The sequence below is a fragment of the Ptychodera flava genome, chromosome 6 (assembly GCF_041260155.1).
Source record: "Ptychodera flava strain L36383 chromosome 6, AS_Pfla_20210202, whole genome shotgun sequence".
Lineage (NCBI taxonomy): Eukaryota > Metazoa > Hemichordata > Enteropneusta > Ptychoderidae > Ptychodera > Ptychodera flava.
The window spans coordinates 3,598,844-3,614,381 of record NC_091933.1 but is presented as its reverse complement, the minus strand read 5'-3'; the positions used below and the strand labels follow the sequence as shown (position 1 = coordinate 3,614,381).

The following is a 15,538-nucleotide window of genomic DNA, read 5'->3' as shown; positions in this document are numbered from 1 at the left end:
AAGACCCCTAAAATCAATTAGATAAAAAGGGGGGTTAGAAATTTCCCAAAACTATCTAACCGGCGCTCCGTTTGGCTCCATTTTTCGGAATTGGAACTTTGGAACCAGTCTATGTATCGGTATCAAATATCAACGCAGTCTGTTCAGCAGTTTTTGACTTTTTGTCGTTTACGGAAATGGACGACATCAACACCGGTGTGAAACCACCTCTATATCACAACTTCCAGTTGTGATAAAAAGTTTTGTTTATTTTTCTTGGTCACCATGTATTTTTCCTATTTCGTCTGAAAATTTCTTGCGTCACAGAGAATATTTTTGAGGTCATGACTCAAAAATTATGCTTAGAGGGCACACAGTCTGTAAAGAGCTTATGTCAAGGAAGATGTTGTGTACTAACTTATAAATACAAATATTTTTAAACCTTACCAGATGCTTAATGTCAGTTATCTTTCCCACTATATTGGAATTTTTGATCTGTCATGGCTCTTTCTGATTTGAATTGTATATTTTCAGCACTATTAAAACTGTATTACATTTGATGATTAGTCTAGTGAAATCCATGATTTATTGTGCTATTCAACACACCTTTTTGTAAACATCCCAGAGCATCTTGAACTGTTTTTTATCAATAACACGGAAGATTTGAAACTGAAGAACATAGAGAGCACAGAGTCCAACATACTTCAAACGCTGGTCAGTTTCATTGTTTTCACCTGCAAAGATCAAATATGATTGCGATAGTATTCTGAAATGTAGCATGATAAGTGTAGTGACACTGAGAACTAATTATATTTGTCTTCTAAAATCTCCCACTGAGAACAAAAATCTTTTAATACTGGAGTAAAAAATATTGAGCCAAACTTGCCTGCATAGTTATGCAAAATGATCAATACTGATAATTAACATGAAACAATTAAATAATTCTATAAAGTACCCACATAAAATGTTCATTAGAGAGAAAATTTTGTTCAAATATGATAGTTTTAATGAATACTTGAAGGCAACCCAAGATAAACTAATTTTGATTGGAATGATTGCTTTCTTGCTAATTAACCGTGAGAAAATATGCAAGAGGGAAATCTATCAATTTTATATCAAAAATAAATTTGATGATATTAGACTTACCAAGACGAGGCTCTATATATGAAAAGATACTGCGAATGTTGAAGGCAAACTCCTCAGCAAAGGCTGCATTCTTTGACACAAACACTGTGTCATCAAAGTTCTGCTCAATGCAATTCTGTGTGGGATAAATTTAAATTCACATATAACTTTTATAGTGCCAGTATCCAATTGATATATAGTAAAAATAAATTCAACATGGGTGTGTTACAGACTTCTGTGAATAGTTAAGTAAGTATATTTAGGTTCTATCCAAAGCTGGTGGCTGTAGAAACTGTCCAAAGTTCAAAGGGTTATTTTTACATGGGTACGATCAGCAGCTGAAAAATACAACCACCTCAACAGTTTCGGATGTAGTTTGTCTTCACAATGCAAAAGAATAGGTATTTGGTGCTATGAAACACTCTTCTGACTTCAATACTGATGCTTTGGAAGTATATTCTTAACTTATATTTAATTCAAACATTTCATCAGTGCTAACGTCTCTGTTTTCATAGCTGATTAAGGGATAGCATGCTGTATAAGGCATAATACTGACAGGGTAAACTGTGTCTATCATGGATTGCAAAGTACTGACACACCTGTAATATCATGCCATCAAACAGTTGACCTTCAAGTCTCATCAACAGCTTTTCAAAGGGTCTAAGTTTGTCCTCCTGAATTCCAAAAGTTGATGGGTTGTGACGTACTGACTTCAGCATTCTGTGATGGCAATGATTTCATAAAGGAAAGCAAAGTTTAATCACAGCATACTTTTGTTAGCATGTCAAGAATACAAACTCGTATCACTTAAAAAATCAAGTAATTCAGTGGTCTCAAGCACTTGAAAATTTGACTCTAATAGTCATGCAGTGGAAAAGAAACTTGTCATATATATACATGTATATATATATATATATATAATATATATATATATATATATTATATATATATATATATATATATTATATATATATATATATATATATATATATATATATATATATATATATATATATATATATATATAAAAACCCTTATCCTGCTAAGTCACATGTCACTTCAGGTCAAGTTGGTTAAAACCAATGAGGTAGAAGGTGTCTAATAATTGCAATTTAACAAAGACTTGAATATTTGAATTTGAATATTTGAAGGTCTCTGAAAACATAGATACTGTACACCTGGTGTAACACCATATGGCAAGTAGAAGAAAAGACACACAGGTTTTGGCACAATACTGCTGTTTACTGATTGGGCAGATAGGAAAGTGACAGGCCTGGCAGGATGAGGGTTTAAGAAGTGTCTGCTGATGTCCCTTAAATATCTTGAATTATTGTATGATGATTTAATAAGTGATAAAAATTGTTGGTTGATGTTGTTAAGTTTCTGATTGTTTCTCTTGATCTAACAATCCTTGCTCATTGTAAGATCTACTACTCCATGTACATGGCACATGCAAACTGTTTGTACAAAAGTTTTCAGATCTCTGACAGCTTTCTAACATTCTAGATTTTACTGAAGCATCTCATTGGATGACATTAGTGATTTCAGACAAGAGAATCCTTTGGCATGCATACATTCAATTTCCTAGCTTTATGATAAAATGGAGTATTCTATACTATGATAATATTACAAAACTCACCGTTTATAGAGTATCCAGTGGTCTTTGAGAGTGGCATGGTTGACAATAATTTCATCAAGAGTTATCAACACAGTCAGCAGCTCTCCTAGATGTTCATACACAGTCTGAGGAAAACAGTCCATGTTTCATGTTATTTCTTGCAAATATGCTATATGCAAAAACTTAAACAATTTTACTATTAAAACTTATGTTTGTGATTAACAATTACCACATATGTGAAGATTCCGGGATGCAAGTATAATTTCAACATATGAAATCCTGCACAATTTGAAAAAGTCTGTTGCCAGTAAGTTGTCACTGCAACAAATACAGAGAACCAAATTGACAATATTGAATAACACAGTATGAATCTCACTTTCATTGTCACTGTTCAAAACAATCAATTCTGAGTGTAATACTAGAACACTATTCTGCAATATTTTTACTGACTCAATCAAATTACCGATGACATAACTGCTCTGTTACACAGGTAAGACAGAAGGCAGTATCAGTAACTAAATTTCACTTGTTGATAAAAGTTTATTGAGTCACTTCTTTGGGAAAACCTGAAGTTCAAAATATCGCAAAAGTTACAATAGTCAACTTATCTTGGTTGTAAAACAGTAGTTGGTGAGATTCATATTTATAATGATGGCACCACATAGTAAATAAATCATTGGGTAGCACATTTGCCTAACGCCCTCTGTGTTGATAACCATGCTACTGTAACATAGACTAAGATATCAAATATGCACAAACATACAATCCACACACTCCACTCAATTAGATGTACTACACACTCCACTCAATTAATGTGCCACACACTCCACTCAATTAGATGTACCACACATTCCACTCAATTAGATGTACCACACACTCCACTCAATTAGATGTACCACACATTCCACTCAATTAGATGTACCACACATTCCACTCAATTAGATGTACCACACACTCCACTCAATTAGATGTACCACACACTCCACTCAATTAGATGTCCACACATTCCACTCAATTAGATGTACCACACACTCCACTCATTAGATGTACCACACACTCCACTCAATTAGATGTGCCACACACTCCACTCAATTAGATGTGCCCACACACTCCACTCAATTAGATGTACCACACATTCCACTCAATAGAGGTACCAACACACTCCACTCAATTAGATGTACCACACACTCCACTCAATTAGATGTACCACACATTCCACTCATTAGATGTACCACACACTCCACTCAATTAGATGTACCACACACTCACTCAATTAGATGTACCACACACTCCACTCAATTAGATGTACCACACATTCCACTCAATTAGATGTACCACACACTCCACTCAATTAGATGTACCACACACTCCACTCAATTAGATGTATCCTCAATTTACAGAGACTAACCTGGAAGTGTACTTGTGACACGTCTATGATTGGGGCACCCTCTCTGTAAAGACAAAGGGGTGCAAGGTATTATGGTATAGCTAACTCAAGACTTTTCAAGATGTGCTGGACTTTTCCTCCACAGTACATGAGTGCTTCTGACTGCCTCAGCCAATGTACCTTAACTCATGAACTCTTCTCAAATCTAGTACATGAAAAGTGTAACTTGTTTGGAGAGGGGGACAGAGAGAACTTTGTTGTGTCAAAGGTTGGTCACGGAAAACCAGTTGGGCTGAAGAGATTACCGGTACAAATGTTGGTACAGTATCTGAGGTACATTTACCTACGATGAACCTAAGCAGATCATAGGGCAGATTTCTAACCATTAAAACAGATCTTTAGGAGAGGAGAAAAAGTTTGAAAAGTGAGCCAGCTAATCGTGACAGTAACCGTAACATTGAAATTGGTACAGAGAAACAGGAAATTGTGAAGGTATAGTAAAATGGTAGAATGTTCATTTAAGTCAGCTTAGCAGAAATATGTTGCAGATTTTGTAGTGAAAAGATTGATATCTAACAGGATAAAGAACACAAAGCAATCATGTAAAATCAAGAATATGTTTCTGTATAGAAATATAGAGGATATATTGCTAGGAAATTTTGCATGCTGAAGTCACTAACCTTGGCTGTCCATACAGAGATGACAGCTGATGTACAATATGTTTTACAACTTCATAACAACGGGTCACAAATGATGACAGCTCCTGTAAATAGATAGAATATGGAAGAGGAACAAGAAGAGGAAGCAGATTGTATCATTGGTACCCAGAAATGCTATTATCAATCACACAGGATTTCAAGAATTTCTTCTGAAAATCCTTGATTTGTGAACATATACGTAATGTTTTAAATCGTTTCTTTATTGAGTGCATGGTGACTTAAAATAATACAATTATTGAATTCATGGCATGTTCAAATGTTACTTTTCTAATAGGTAATATTATCTTCATAAAGTGAGCAATCGGTATCCACTCAAACTTTGATCTGTTACACAGGTAAGACAGAATACAGTATCAGTAACTAAATTTCACTTGTTGATAAAAGTTTATTGAGTCACTTCTTTGGGAAAACCTGAAGTTCAAATGTTACTTTTCTAATAGGTAATATTATCTTCATAAAGTGAGCAATCGGTATCCACTCAAACTTTGGAGACATTGCTGTGTCTTTCCACTGTACTGTCCTGTCTGTCATGCCATCTTGCTCACTATCAAGTGCTATTGTATTGACCAACATATAGATATACATGAACAAACTACCTAGGCACTCTCTATAATGAAACAGTTACTGTAATATTGACTGCAGTTTTGATATGTAACTACTCCTGGAGAGTGACACCGTAAATGGCCAGGTCTAATCACATGAATACTGCTTACTCTACTGTCGGTACTTCAGTTACTTGAGGGCGCTGTACCTGAGACATAAATCTTTGCTTGGTCTCTTTTGCCTTATCACTTCCCCTGGTGCACATATACTTGAATAAAGAAAGTCTGAACAGGGTTAATTGCAAATGTTTTGTATGCTATACATTTTTGTGAGTCCTGACATTGCTAAGATTTCAACATGTCAATGATTACAAGACCATAGGGTTTTTATTTGGGGGAGGGAGAGGGGAGGAGGGAGAGTTTAGTGTGATCCTACTGTATGTTGCACTTCTTACCTGCAACAAAGGTAACATTCTGCCCATCTGAATCTGGGCTTCACCTTCCTCTTGGAATTCAGCTGGTCCTGCCAAATAACAACAATTTCTGTCAACCTCTCTGAACATGATTTGAATATATGTAAAGAACCAGTACATTTTAAAGCTTGACAAACACATTTCACACAAACAAAGGTAATAGAATGAATCAAATATGTGAAGATGAATTCAACTTTGCAGTTGATAACAATCTAAAGACACGTCTACTAATCTTTGTTTTCCCATCTGACATACCTCCCTCTCCATACAGCATAAGGGCATGGTAGAACTTGGTCTCTGCCTGCAAATCAAACAATACAACATCTTCAATCAATTCTGTTATCATTACCATTTACCTTTCATTAGTTTAGAACACATCATTATTGTATCCATTTGGGGCTTTATTTTGACCAATCAACTAAAACAGACATTACACAAATGATTACTGTAATAAATTATAGAAACTTGGAGATTTATTATGATCTCTTATAAAAGCTTTGATAAACATAAGCAACATTTAAACTGAGTATGACTATCTGTGACCTCTTGTTAAAACACATTTTTCTTTTTTTTATTCTTTTATTTATTTTTTTAACATATTTTTATTTAAGGTTCTTCCCTTTCTTTACAACAGAAGAAGACTTAGTTGAAAAAAAAGGAAAATACATACACATACATAAGACTTCTGCATCTGACAGAGGAGTCATACTTCAAAAACACAGTATTGGTCTAAAAACTTTCTTTATCTCTCATTTCTTTTTCCAATATACAGTTCAGTCTGCTTTGTAGTTCTAATATTTAAGTTAACTAATCTTAAAGAAGGAATCATCTTCTTTATTTTACAGTCAAAAATTATTTTCTTTACAATCAGTAACAGACGATTCAGAAGATCTGAGAAAGAGGCGTCACCCAGAAAAATATGTTTAGCAGACAGTTTCTGTGGGGCTTCAGTCGAAGAACCCTGTAACAGAATGAATCCATTCCAAATACACTGGATACTCTCACATTCAACAAAAAGATGTATCAAGCTCTCTTCTACTTTTTCACAAAAGGTGCAAAGACTACTGTTTGTACGAAGAGGGTTCATTCTGTACAGTCTTCTGTTTGTATAAATCAAATTGTGTACTAATTTAAATTGAAAGTCTTGTAATTTAGACTCTAGAGACACTTTAAAAGGTAACAAAAATATTTCTGGCCATTTCTCTGTATCAATGGTGAACAAAAGTGAGAAATAAAATTTACATTTTGCTGGTATGAAATAATTGGATGAAAGATGCTTTCTAATATCTTTTACTTTGCAGCTAGATAAGCAAACAAACTTTATTTTGAGAAAGATTCCGATTGGCAATACTGGTCTTACAAGCACAGGGTCACATTCTTTCCATTGTTAAAACACTTTGTAATTTTTAGGAAGACAAATTGCTAAAAAATACATTGACTGTTGAAGAAAAGAGTCTGTGGATTTACCTCATGTTTCAAGTTGTCAGTTTCACAGCAGAGAGATGCTAAGACGGTTATGACTTTGTTCAGCACCTGTTAAAATCAGATGGTAGTCCTGCAAGTTAGCCATGACAAAGTGGTAAACTCACAGCACACTGAATCGGTAATAAGTTTCAAAATCTCAACACTACCATTGAGGGCGCTATGTAGATACCTACATATTTCAGATAGCAGAATACATTATATTTTACTTATAAGATGATGAACAAAGCTGAGGAGTTTATCACAAAGTTTTCAAGCCTTGTAAGACTTAAAGGAGAAGAATGAATCCTGAATGCATTTATATGATGATCTTTGTAGTTAAATGACTGATTTTTTGTTTTTCAGACAATTTGCATTGTTATTTTAACGCATTCACAGTTATGTAGATTTGTTTTATTTGCGACCTTGTTGAAATAAATTTATCTTTTTCAAAAACAAGAAAGCAGCATCTTGTAGTTGACGTACTTTAGAGATAACTAATAACGAAGTGTTAAAAACAATTTTTATGTGTGGAACCTAACTGGTACTGCCTGCAATGGGGTGAACATATCTTTGTCTACATACTTTAAATAAGGTGCTTAAAGTAAGAAGATTGTAATATTCTTCATAATTGTTCATGATGTAGGTAACAGTGGACAACATATCTGATGACAAAAATTATATTTCCATCTTACTTTCTGAGAAATACATCTAAACCTTAGTTTTATGCAACTCTCGTTGCTCCATGAGTCTCCAAAGAGAGAGAGCTGATAACAACTGAGGCACTGTCATTTCCTTTCAGTGTACATTTCTATAACCTTCCTTTACAAATGACTTTCAGATGTATGAAGACATCAATGAGTTGCTGACAAAGCAATGAAGAATCACTAATCACAAGCACTGATACATACTGTCAAGTTAGCATGTTTTTAGAGGTTCTTTTGGTAATAAAGAAACGATCTTGCCATTTCTTTTTGAAATCTAGCATGGTGACACTTCCAGATACTACATTACCATTGGTATTATCTTACAAGTTACAAAAGGTATGTGATGTTTGCTTTACAAGTAATTGCATGTCACATCCTGGCTGCCTAACCCAACACCTGCCTTACACCAATTTATCGATGTAACAACAATGTCAATGTATCGCAATGTCTTCAGTGTAGTTGCAGTTTCCTACCTTGTTGTCAGTTTTGATCAAGTCCAGCAATGACGTCTGTTCATATGGCAAAAACTGAAAAATAAATTGTGAAAAGTGTCATTCAAAGATGTTTGCATATTTATGAAATGACTGCTGGCAAAATGAGAATACAGCAAAACCATAGGAATGTGGTTTTGATGATGGTTTCAATACATTTGATAAATCCTTCCATACAAATCCTTATCGATCAATGTTATTATTCTAGTACAGTAAAGTTTGTGACAATTTCTTATGAGCTGAATTGCTGTAATATAGCTGTTGGAAAAAACCTGATGTGGTTCTCATGCCAAAACAATACAGCAAGATTTATGCTTTCTGTTACATAGTTTAAACATTGCTGGCAAGTATTTACAGATCAGACATTATACAAAAATTGTGCCAGACAAACCTATGGTACACATCCTCTGAGCTACCGGTATACTGTTGTTGTTTCCTCACCTGCAATGCAATTGGGTCTAGGGTTAGATCCCAGGCATCACCAATAGAATCATCCAAAGCATTTTCTATCTCCTTTAACTGAGTGGCATAATCTTCAAGAAACTTTCCATACTTCTTTAATTGCACCTCACCAACAATTTCTAAAATAACAACCAAAATAAAACTTGCAAGTATATGAAAATATACTCAGGGAGTGCAGTAGATGAAAGACATGCTGGACCCAGTTCAGAAACATGGCCTTTGCCACATGGGCTTCAAAAACAAAGGGTTTTACTTGTTACTTGCTCTACTTGGCCTTGTCCTTACAACCTACTATTCTTTCATGTCAGTAAAATATCATCCTATGCACTGCTTCGCAGGAAGATAATAAAGTTATTGGCTTTGAATTTGAATGTGAAAAACCCTTGTTATCTATGCTCATATCACTGGTACATTTTTATGAATAAGTACGTATTGCTCTTTGTTCCAGTACATTTTCTCAGCAAAAATCTGTGTCATAATACATTATGATTTTATAAACATGAACAAAATTAATGGTGTCAAGATAAGCAAGGTCATTTTACGATAAAGAGTGACTGCAAATAATGAAGACATTAACTGTAATGGCCTTTTAGTATAGCTGAGGCTATCCAAGGTAAGGATTTTATAATGGTTGTATTACGGCCAGACTTTAATGACATGACAATTTTGAATGTCACCTTTTAACATTAATTACCAGTAGGTGACATTGATGTCAATACTTTGATTGTTTCAATGCAGGACACTCTCCTAATAAAATGATTTGACATCTCTTTTGACAGGGACAAGAGCTTTCGAGCACTTTCACTTCTTATTTATGATTTTTTCCAAGGTATCTAATTGTAGCATATTCACAAAGTTAAAGGGCAGTGGTCGTCGCGCTGCGCATGCTCGTGAGGGAGTCCCCCCTGTTGTAAACATATCCAAGGCTGCCACACTAAGTTACGGATTGACTACAATGGTTGCGAAGTTGCCACTTCTTAAAGCAGCGGCCGATCTGTCACAAGCATTCCCACTTACAAAAGCTAACACGCATTATATTACCATGCCCTGCCCGTCGCATTTTGATTGGTCGAGCTGAACCACAAGACTGACCACAAATACACAGTAATGGTTTGTTTACATACCCTTGAATATGAATAATAAGAATAACAACTCAAAGTATCGTAACTTTACAGCTCAAACGTAAATCATAATCAATCACAAAATAAAATGAAGCACTTGTAGGTCAAGTTGAGATACTTTTTTCTGAAAGCATCTCCGGATTTGCCAATTTTTTAAAGCACGCGTGACAGTGCGTCGCATATTGCTCAGTTTCTGGGGCCCAGTTGTCGTTCGCTCCCGAAATTTTTCAGAAATTTTGACGGTTTTCTTGGGTTTGCTGATAATATAATGGAAATAATAGACTCCGCCCTGACCATTAACGTTTATTTGTGGGCGCGGGCGAGAGGAAAGCCAAATTAACGGGCTTGGCAAGCCTCGCCCGTTAATTTTTGGCTTTCCTCTCGCCCTTGCCCACAAATAAACGTTCATGGTCAGCGCGTCGCTCATTATTTCTATAATAACAGGTCAATCTGATGAATATTTAACAGGAATTACACACTGTATTGAGATCACATGATCATGATTTTCTTGAATTTGGCTCGGCTACTGTAATCGCTAGAGCCTACTTGAGAACACTTACCCGTACGTGTGTTACAGTAATATGCCAACACACTATCAAATGACCAGACCCTAGTCAATGACATCGCTGGCAAAGAGGAGAGCTTATTTCCAGAGGCCCAACAGGAGTCCAGTCGGCAATAATGCAAGTGACAGAAATCTACATAGCTCGCAGAGCAATGCCCGCTGCAGCAGCTGAGCGAGGAGAATCTGTTCTGTGGTCTGCGTGAACGTCAATGTTGAGAGAACTGGGTATATGGCACTCCCCGTTCAGCTGTGGAGAATCCGACTCCACTACAAAGTTTGCCCCCCTTGTGTGGTGCAACCAATAATTCCAAATACAGGTATCAAGTTAAGCGAAGGACCTTTCATAGGTCTTTTTGTGGGGGTTATCTCATTTGAACGAGGATTCAGACCTACCCAACACTCAGGAGGTAAAGTTTGCGTAGCAGCGGTAGGCCTTCACTGGGCCGTTCGATCACTGTCATGACCGTTGTAGTTACAGGATCTCTTGACACGTCCCTATGCGTAACCGTGCAATTTTTCCACCAAATGCCGCGAAAAACCCACTCGTTTTGTCTATTTTTTCAAGTCATTTGACTATTTCTTGCCACCCATTACTAGAAAAGGTTACCGGTAGCTATTGTGATCAACAGTGGGTTGTGAGTCAAGTCTGTCGCGGGGCCGGTACATTGTTGGCCAAGATTCTCTTGTATCCGTGTACGTCAACGCGGTGACAGTTCTCCCTTATCGATGCAACAGCATCTCCCCTGTCCTGCTCTTGCTTACCGATCATTGTGTAATTTTTGTGAGAGGCATTCTGCTTGCTGCTGGCCTAAATATATATACAATGTTGATCAGTATACTGATGTTTTATTGCTGTAATTTACATAGCATTGTGTACAACCAACGTGACCGCGTGTGATCAAACCCCATTTGTCCACCTTAAATTCGTGCAGTAATACATACTCAGAGATTTAATGTGCCGAGTGTATTGTCACAATGTTTGTAACCTTACATGAGTTTAGAAATAGAAGTCACCACTAAAGTTCGTTTCCAATCTTAATATTTTACTGTCACATGATCTTGAGTCTTACAGAGGCATTTACAAATTGAGGAACCGCTTCCATCTCACTCTGATTGAAGTTGAAAAGGCTTTGTTTACAAAAATTTATGTTTATCAACAAAAGAGTCGCGCACACTCAGCGCGACGACCACCGCACTTTAAGTTTAAATTTGCTTACGATAGCCCTAGTAGGCACGTATATGCAAAGTATAATTTGCACAATTGTTTCGTAGTTCCCTTCAATGTACAGTTTGAAAACATTTCAGTTGCAGTAGTTGGCATAGACTCTACTAAATGCTTTCCTTGTGTGGTGTTTTGAAAGAGATTGCCTAGGTCAATTGTTTACGGTTATCTTATTTTCTTGTGCATTGCTTATTTTTCTTTGTATTTCACTGTTACAGTAATGCCCTCAATGACAAATTCCAGATGGATACATTATTCATCTTCTTCTTAACAAATGACAATTTTAACTTAAGGGAAATCAGTACGAAAATGGATCCATGGAATATGAGGCAAGATTTTATCACACTTGGATGCTTGATGCCTTTCCCACTGTGTACTTGCTAAGGCACACCCCACATGAATACTTGTTGAGTGTCTTCCAATTTTGATGGACATCATTCATGAACTTCACAATGAGCCAGAGCCGATGCATCAATCATTAGAGAAAGGTGTTGAATGAAAATCGTCAAGAATAATCTTTAAGTTTCAAGACCACTACTGGTATATTAACCCAAAGATTTAAATCTTGCACCAACCTTTCTTACTCGATGGGTTACCACACATTTACATATATATTGATGTTCTTAGATGGCAGTATTTAGGCATTTGTTTAATCAGTTCCTATTTCAAACTAACAATGTATCAGCTTTGGCTGGTATTTCAGTTGTAAATGGTGTATCTAAAAATTGCTGTCGCACACCGACTTTATGTATAGTTCAAGCCATGGCATTGGTAGGCAAAATGGGTAAAGCTACCAAAACTGTAGTCAAATTGCGTGTCCAGAAACATCCTCAATATTACCCTTGGAGGCTTTGGACTTTTTTGTTGATGCATAATATGTACAGTAGTAAAACAGAAATGCTCTTTTGGCTATATAAATACGCAGATCCCTGAAGTATGTTTTTCCAAAAATCAAGTATTAAAAACCATCAAACCCTAAATTTTTTCCCAGTTTTAAAAACTATGCCTGATTTTGCAAAATTTTTCAGTTTTCCGATTCATCATACAACATTAAAAATATAAACATTTTTTAAATTTTAAATTTTAAAATTTCTTAACCAGCCTACCCATTTCCAAAACTGCGACATGTTTATGGTAACAAAAATATTCTTTACCCTGAATACAAACATGTAGTTTGCTTCTGCTGCAGTGTTGAGGCAAGTAACATTTTTCTCTTCTTGCATGTAAATAATGGAGAAATACAATGAACTAGCTATCAAAACAGAAATCACCTGGCATGACACATGCAATGCATGTGACCAGGGTAAATGTAATTTGGTTTGATATATTTATAACGAAAGTGCTGGAAGTGGAAGGGCATTAGAATGTACAACAGTCGATTGCATGAAGAGAAAATGATAAATATGATAAATATGATTTTTCGGTGGGAGGGGCAGAAATTCAACTCCAATCTCATTTCTCACAACATACATGTACTATGATGTACACAAATCCCGGAAATCTACCTTGAGTAACCAATGTATACATACATTGTTAAACAAGAATGTTTCACTACATCTTATTTCGGTGAAAATTAAAAAAAGTAGTTAAATGACTATATTGTTGATGTATAATCTACACAATTATGTGTAATGGATAATTTTCATTTTCACTTACTCAATGAACCATCGTCAAAGCTGTCGAACTCCCACCCCTTGTCGTCCGCCATTTTTCTAGCGCATGCGCATAGGTGTAAAAGGACTTGTTTGCAACAGTGAATCTACGTCGGCTTGATTTTTGAAAAAACGTTACCTGTCAAATGAAAAGACAATTACTCGTATTCTTCTGAGGTAAAATGACAACATTTATGATAAAGTGGTAGCTGCTAGTCTCAATCAATAAAGATATCCAGAATATGTCGAAGAAATGTGTAAAGAGATGATTGATCGCGTACAGAATTTCTTTACTTGAACATGCCTGGACATCATTTGCGCATGCGTGTAGAAGATTATGGCTAGGTTTTCAAGCTTGGGAGGAGTTTAGGTTTGTTGCTGTAGTTGTGTCGTTTAAATTTCCCTAGTATTAGGACGATGTGGTGATGAAATTACACCCAAGAGCGTGTATGATGTCTACGATGTACTAAGCTAATGTCAGTGCTGTTTTGAGGGGCGAACTTTGCGAAATCTAACACGCGTATTGTTGTTCACTCCGGCCACCGTCAATTTTACCACTCCTAACTTGAATGTAGGATATTTGGACTCGTCGAACTTTAGTTTACCCGACCGCACCATGTGAACTCTGCTATGTCAATTCAATACTCGAAGAAAATGCCTACCAACACCAAGGTTAAGCCCCCAAAACATTGGACTCAACGAGTGCACGAGTGTGTCATTTCTCGTACTGGAGATGGGAGTCTGAACTTCGGCGTTCGTGGAGGTGCGGATAACGGACAGTTCCCTTACATTGCCGATGTCAAACACGATAGAGTGCTCGTCCGAAGCGGAAAGCTAAACAACGACGATCTGATACTCGAAATCAACGGATATAAAGTTTCCGGATACACTCTCTGGGATATCAACAGCCTTATCGCTTATGTCGATGACAAGGCCCTCGTTCTTAAAACCGTGAAACCAGGTAAGCTTTTTGTACAGGTGGTAGTACACTGCACTGCATAAGCCACTACTACGAGTATGAGCTGAAAATAGATTACTATTTTGTTGCTGCTGTTTGTAGCACGGCGGTGATCGTCTACTAGTCCTTGTGAAAGATTGCGTTGTTCTTTTTTGAACCGTGCTGGTATTACGTTCACACTTGTTGGATCTAATGTCTACTACTCTGCCTGACACTTTGGCCAGAGCAAACAGTGTAGTTGTACCATGAAACTTCTAATATTTATTTGACCCAAGCACTACAAATGCTCTTTCTTCTGCGCGGCACGAAACGTCTCGTAGAAAGGAAACCGAGAAGGTGAACTCAGGGTCATCATGAATGAATCTTTGTCCATTGTTAAATATATAGGTGAGGTTACAGATGACAATATAGATATCTCCCCGCTTGGTGCTTTACTTGTCTTGACTTCCTATGTATCAGTCATCAGTTTTAAGTTCCTGTCTGTTTTCTCAGGTGTTCCTCCTTACTGCCACAGGTCTCATGACCAAACATGTCACTTGTACCTGTAGTTACACAGATCTGTAATTTGGGTTCTGTTAAACTTCTATCATTAATCGCATTCAGTGGATCAGCCAGTCAACAATTATCATTTACCCATGAACTAAAGGGGGAAAAAGAGACCTAAACAAGTAGTTAACATAACAAATGGGCCATTTGTTATGTTATGGTTCTTCCTAAAACACTGAAAAGCTTAGCTAATTCATGTGTTATTATTCAAATGAAGCCCTACAAATTCTTCCTTCTTTATGTTTGGGCTTTGCGTATTATCACATGTATATTAGTAAAGGCAGTCTGTTTGCTATAAAGCCTCCTTGTTAAACACAACTAGAAATCTGTTGAATCTCCTTTTTTATGCTGGATGGGTGTAGAAACAATACAACTCAATAATTGTTTGTCAACAAACAATATGTGAAATAATCAGATCAAGGTTGAATGATATATCATCATTGGAACATGATAGGAAGTGGCAAGAACATCACTGTGTGTATGTAACCCCAATCAGAAGAAGTGAACTTT

General features: G+C 36.3%; 2 protein-coding genes across 4 annotated transcripts in view; one reads left to right on the top strand and one right to left on the bottom strand.

The window, feature by feature from the left end:
- LOC139134624 (WASH complex subunit 4-like) overlaps positions 1 to 13,681 on the bottom strand; it is a 73,460-nt gene extending 59,779 nt beyond the window's left edge. For both annotated transcript variants that reach the window (XM_070701557.1, XM_070701558.1), the window contains exons 1-12: positions 13,529 to 13,681; positions 8,944 to 9,083; positions 8,485 to 8,538; positions 7,311 to 7,376; positions 6,099 to 6,144; positions 5,826 to 5,893; positions 4,790 to 4,872; positions 4,131 to 4,173; positions 2,744 to 2,847; positions 1,704 to 1,824; positions 1,126 to 1,240; positions 586 to 713 (exon numbers count right to left, since the gene is read on the bottom strand). In XM_070701557.1, coding sequence (XP_070557658.1) covers positions 586 to 713; positions 1,126 to 1,240; positions 1,704 to 1,824; positions 2,744 to 2,847; positions 4,131 to 4,173; positions 4,790 to 4,872; positions 5,826 to 5,893; positions 6,099 to 6,144; positions 7,311 to 7,376; positions 8,485 to 8,538; positions 8,944 to 9,083; positions 13,529 to 13,580 — 1,020 coding nt within the window. In that variant the 5' untranslated portion in view covers positions 13,581 to 13,681. The remainder of the gene's footprint in view (positions 1 to 585; positions 714 to 1,125; positions 1,241 to 1,703; positions 1,825 to 2,743; positions 2,848 to 4,130; positions 4,174 to 4,789; positions 4,873 to 5,825; positions 5,894 to 6,098; positions 6,145 to 7,310; positions 7,377 to 8,484; positions 8,539 to 8,943; positions 9,084 to 13,528) is intronic.
- Positions 13,682 to 13,853: 172 nt separating this feature from the next.
- LOC139134623 (membrane-associated guanylate kinase, WW and PDZ domain-containing protein 2-like) overlaps positions 13,854 to 15,538 on the top strand; it is a 31,637-nt gene continuing 29,952 nt past the window's right edge. For both annotated transcript variants that reach the window (XM_070701555.1, XM_070701554.1), the window contains exon 1: positions 13,854 to 14,485. In XM_070701555.1, the coding sequence (XP_070557656.1) occupies positions 14,155 to 14,485 (331 nt within the window). In that variant the 5' untranslated portion in view covers positions 13,854 to 14,154. The remainder of the gene's footprint in view (positions 14,486 to 15,538) is intronic.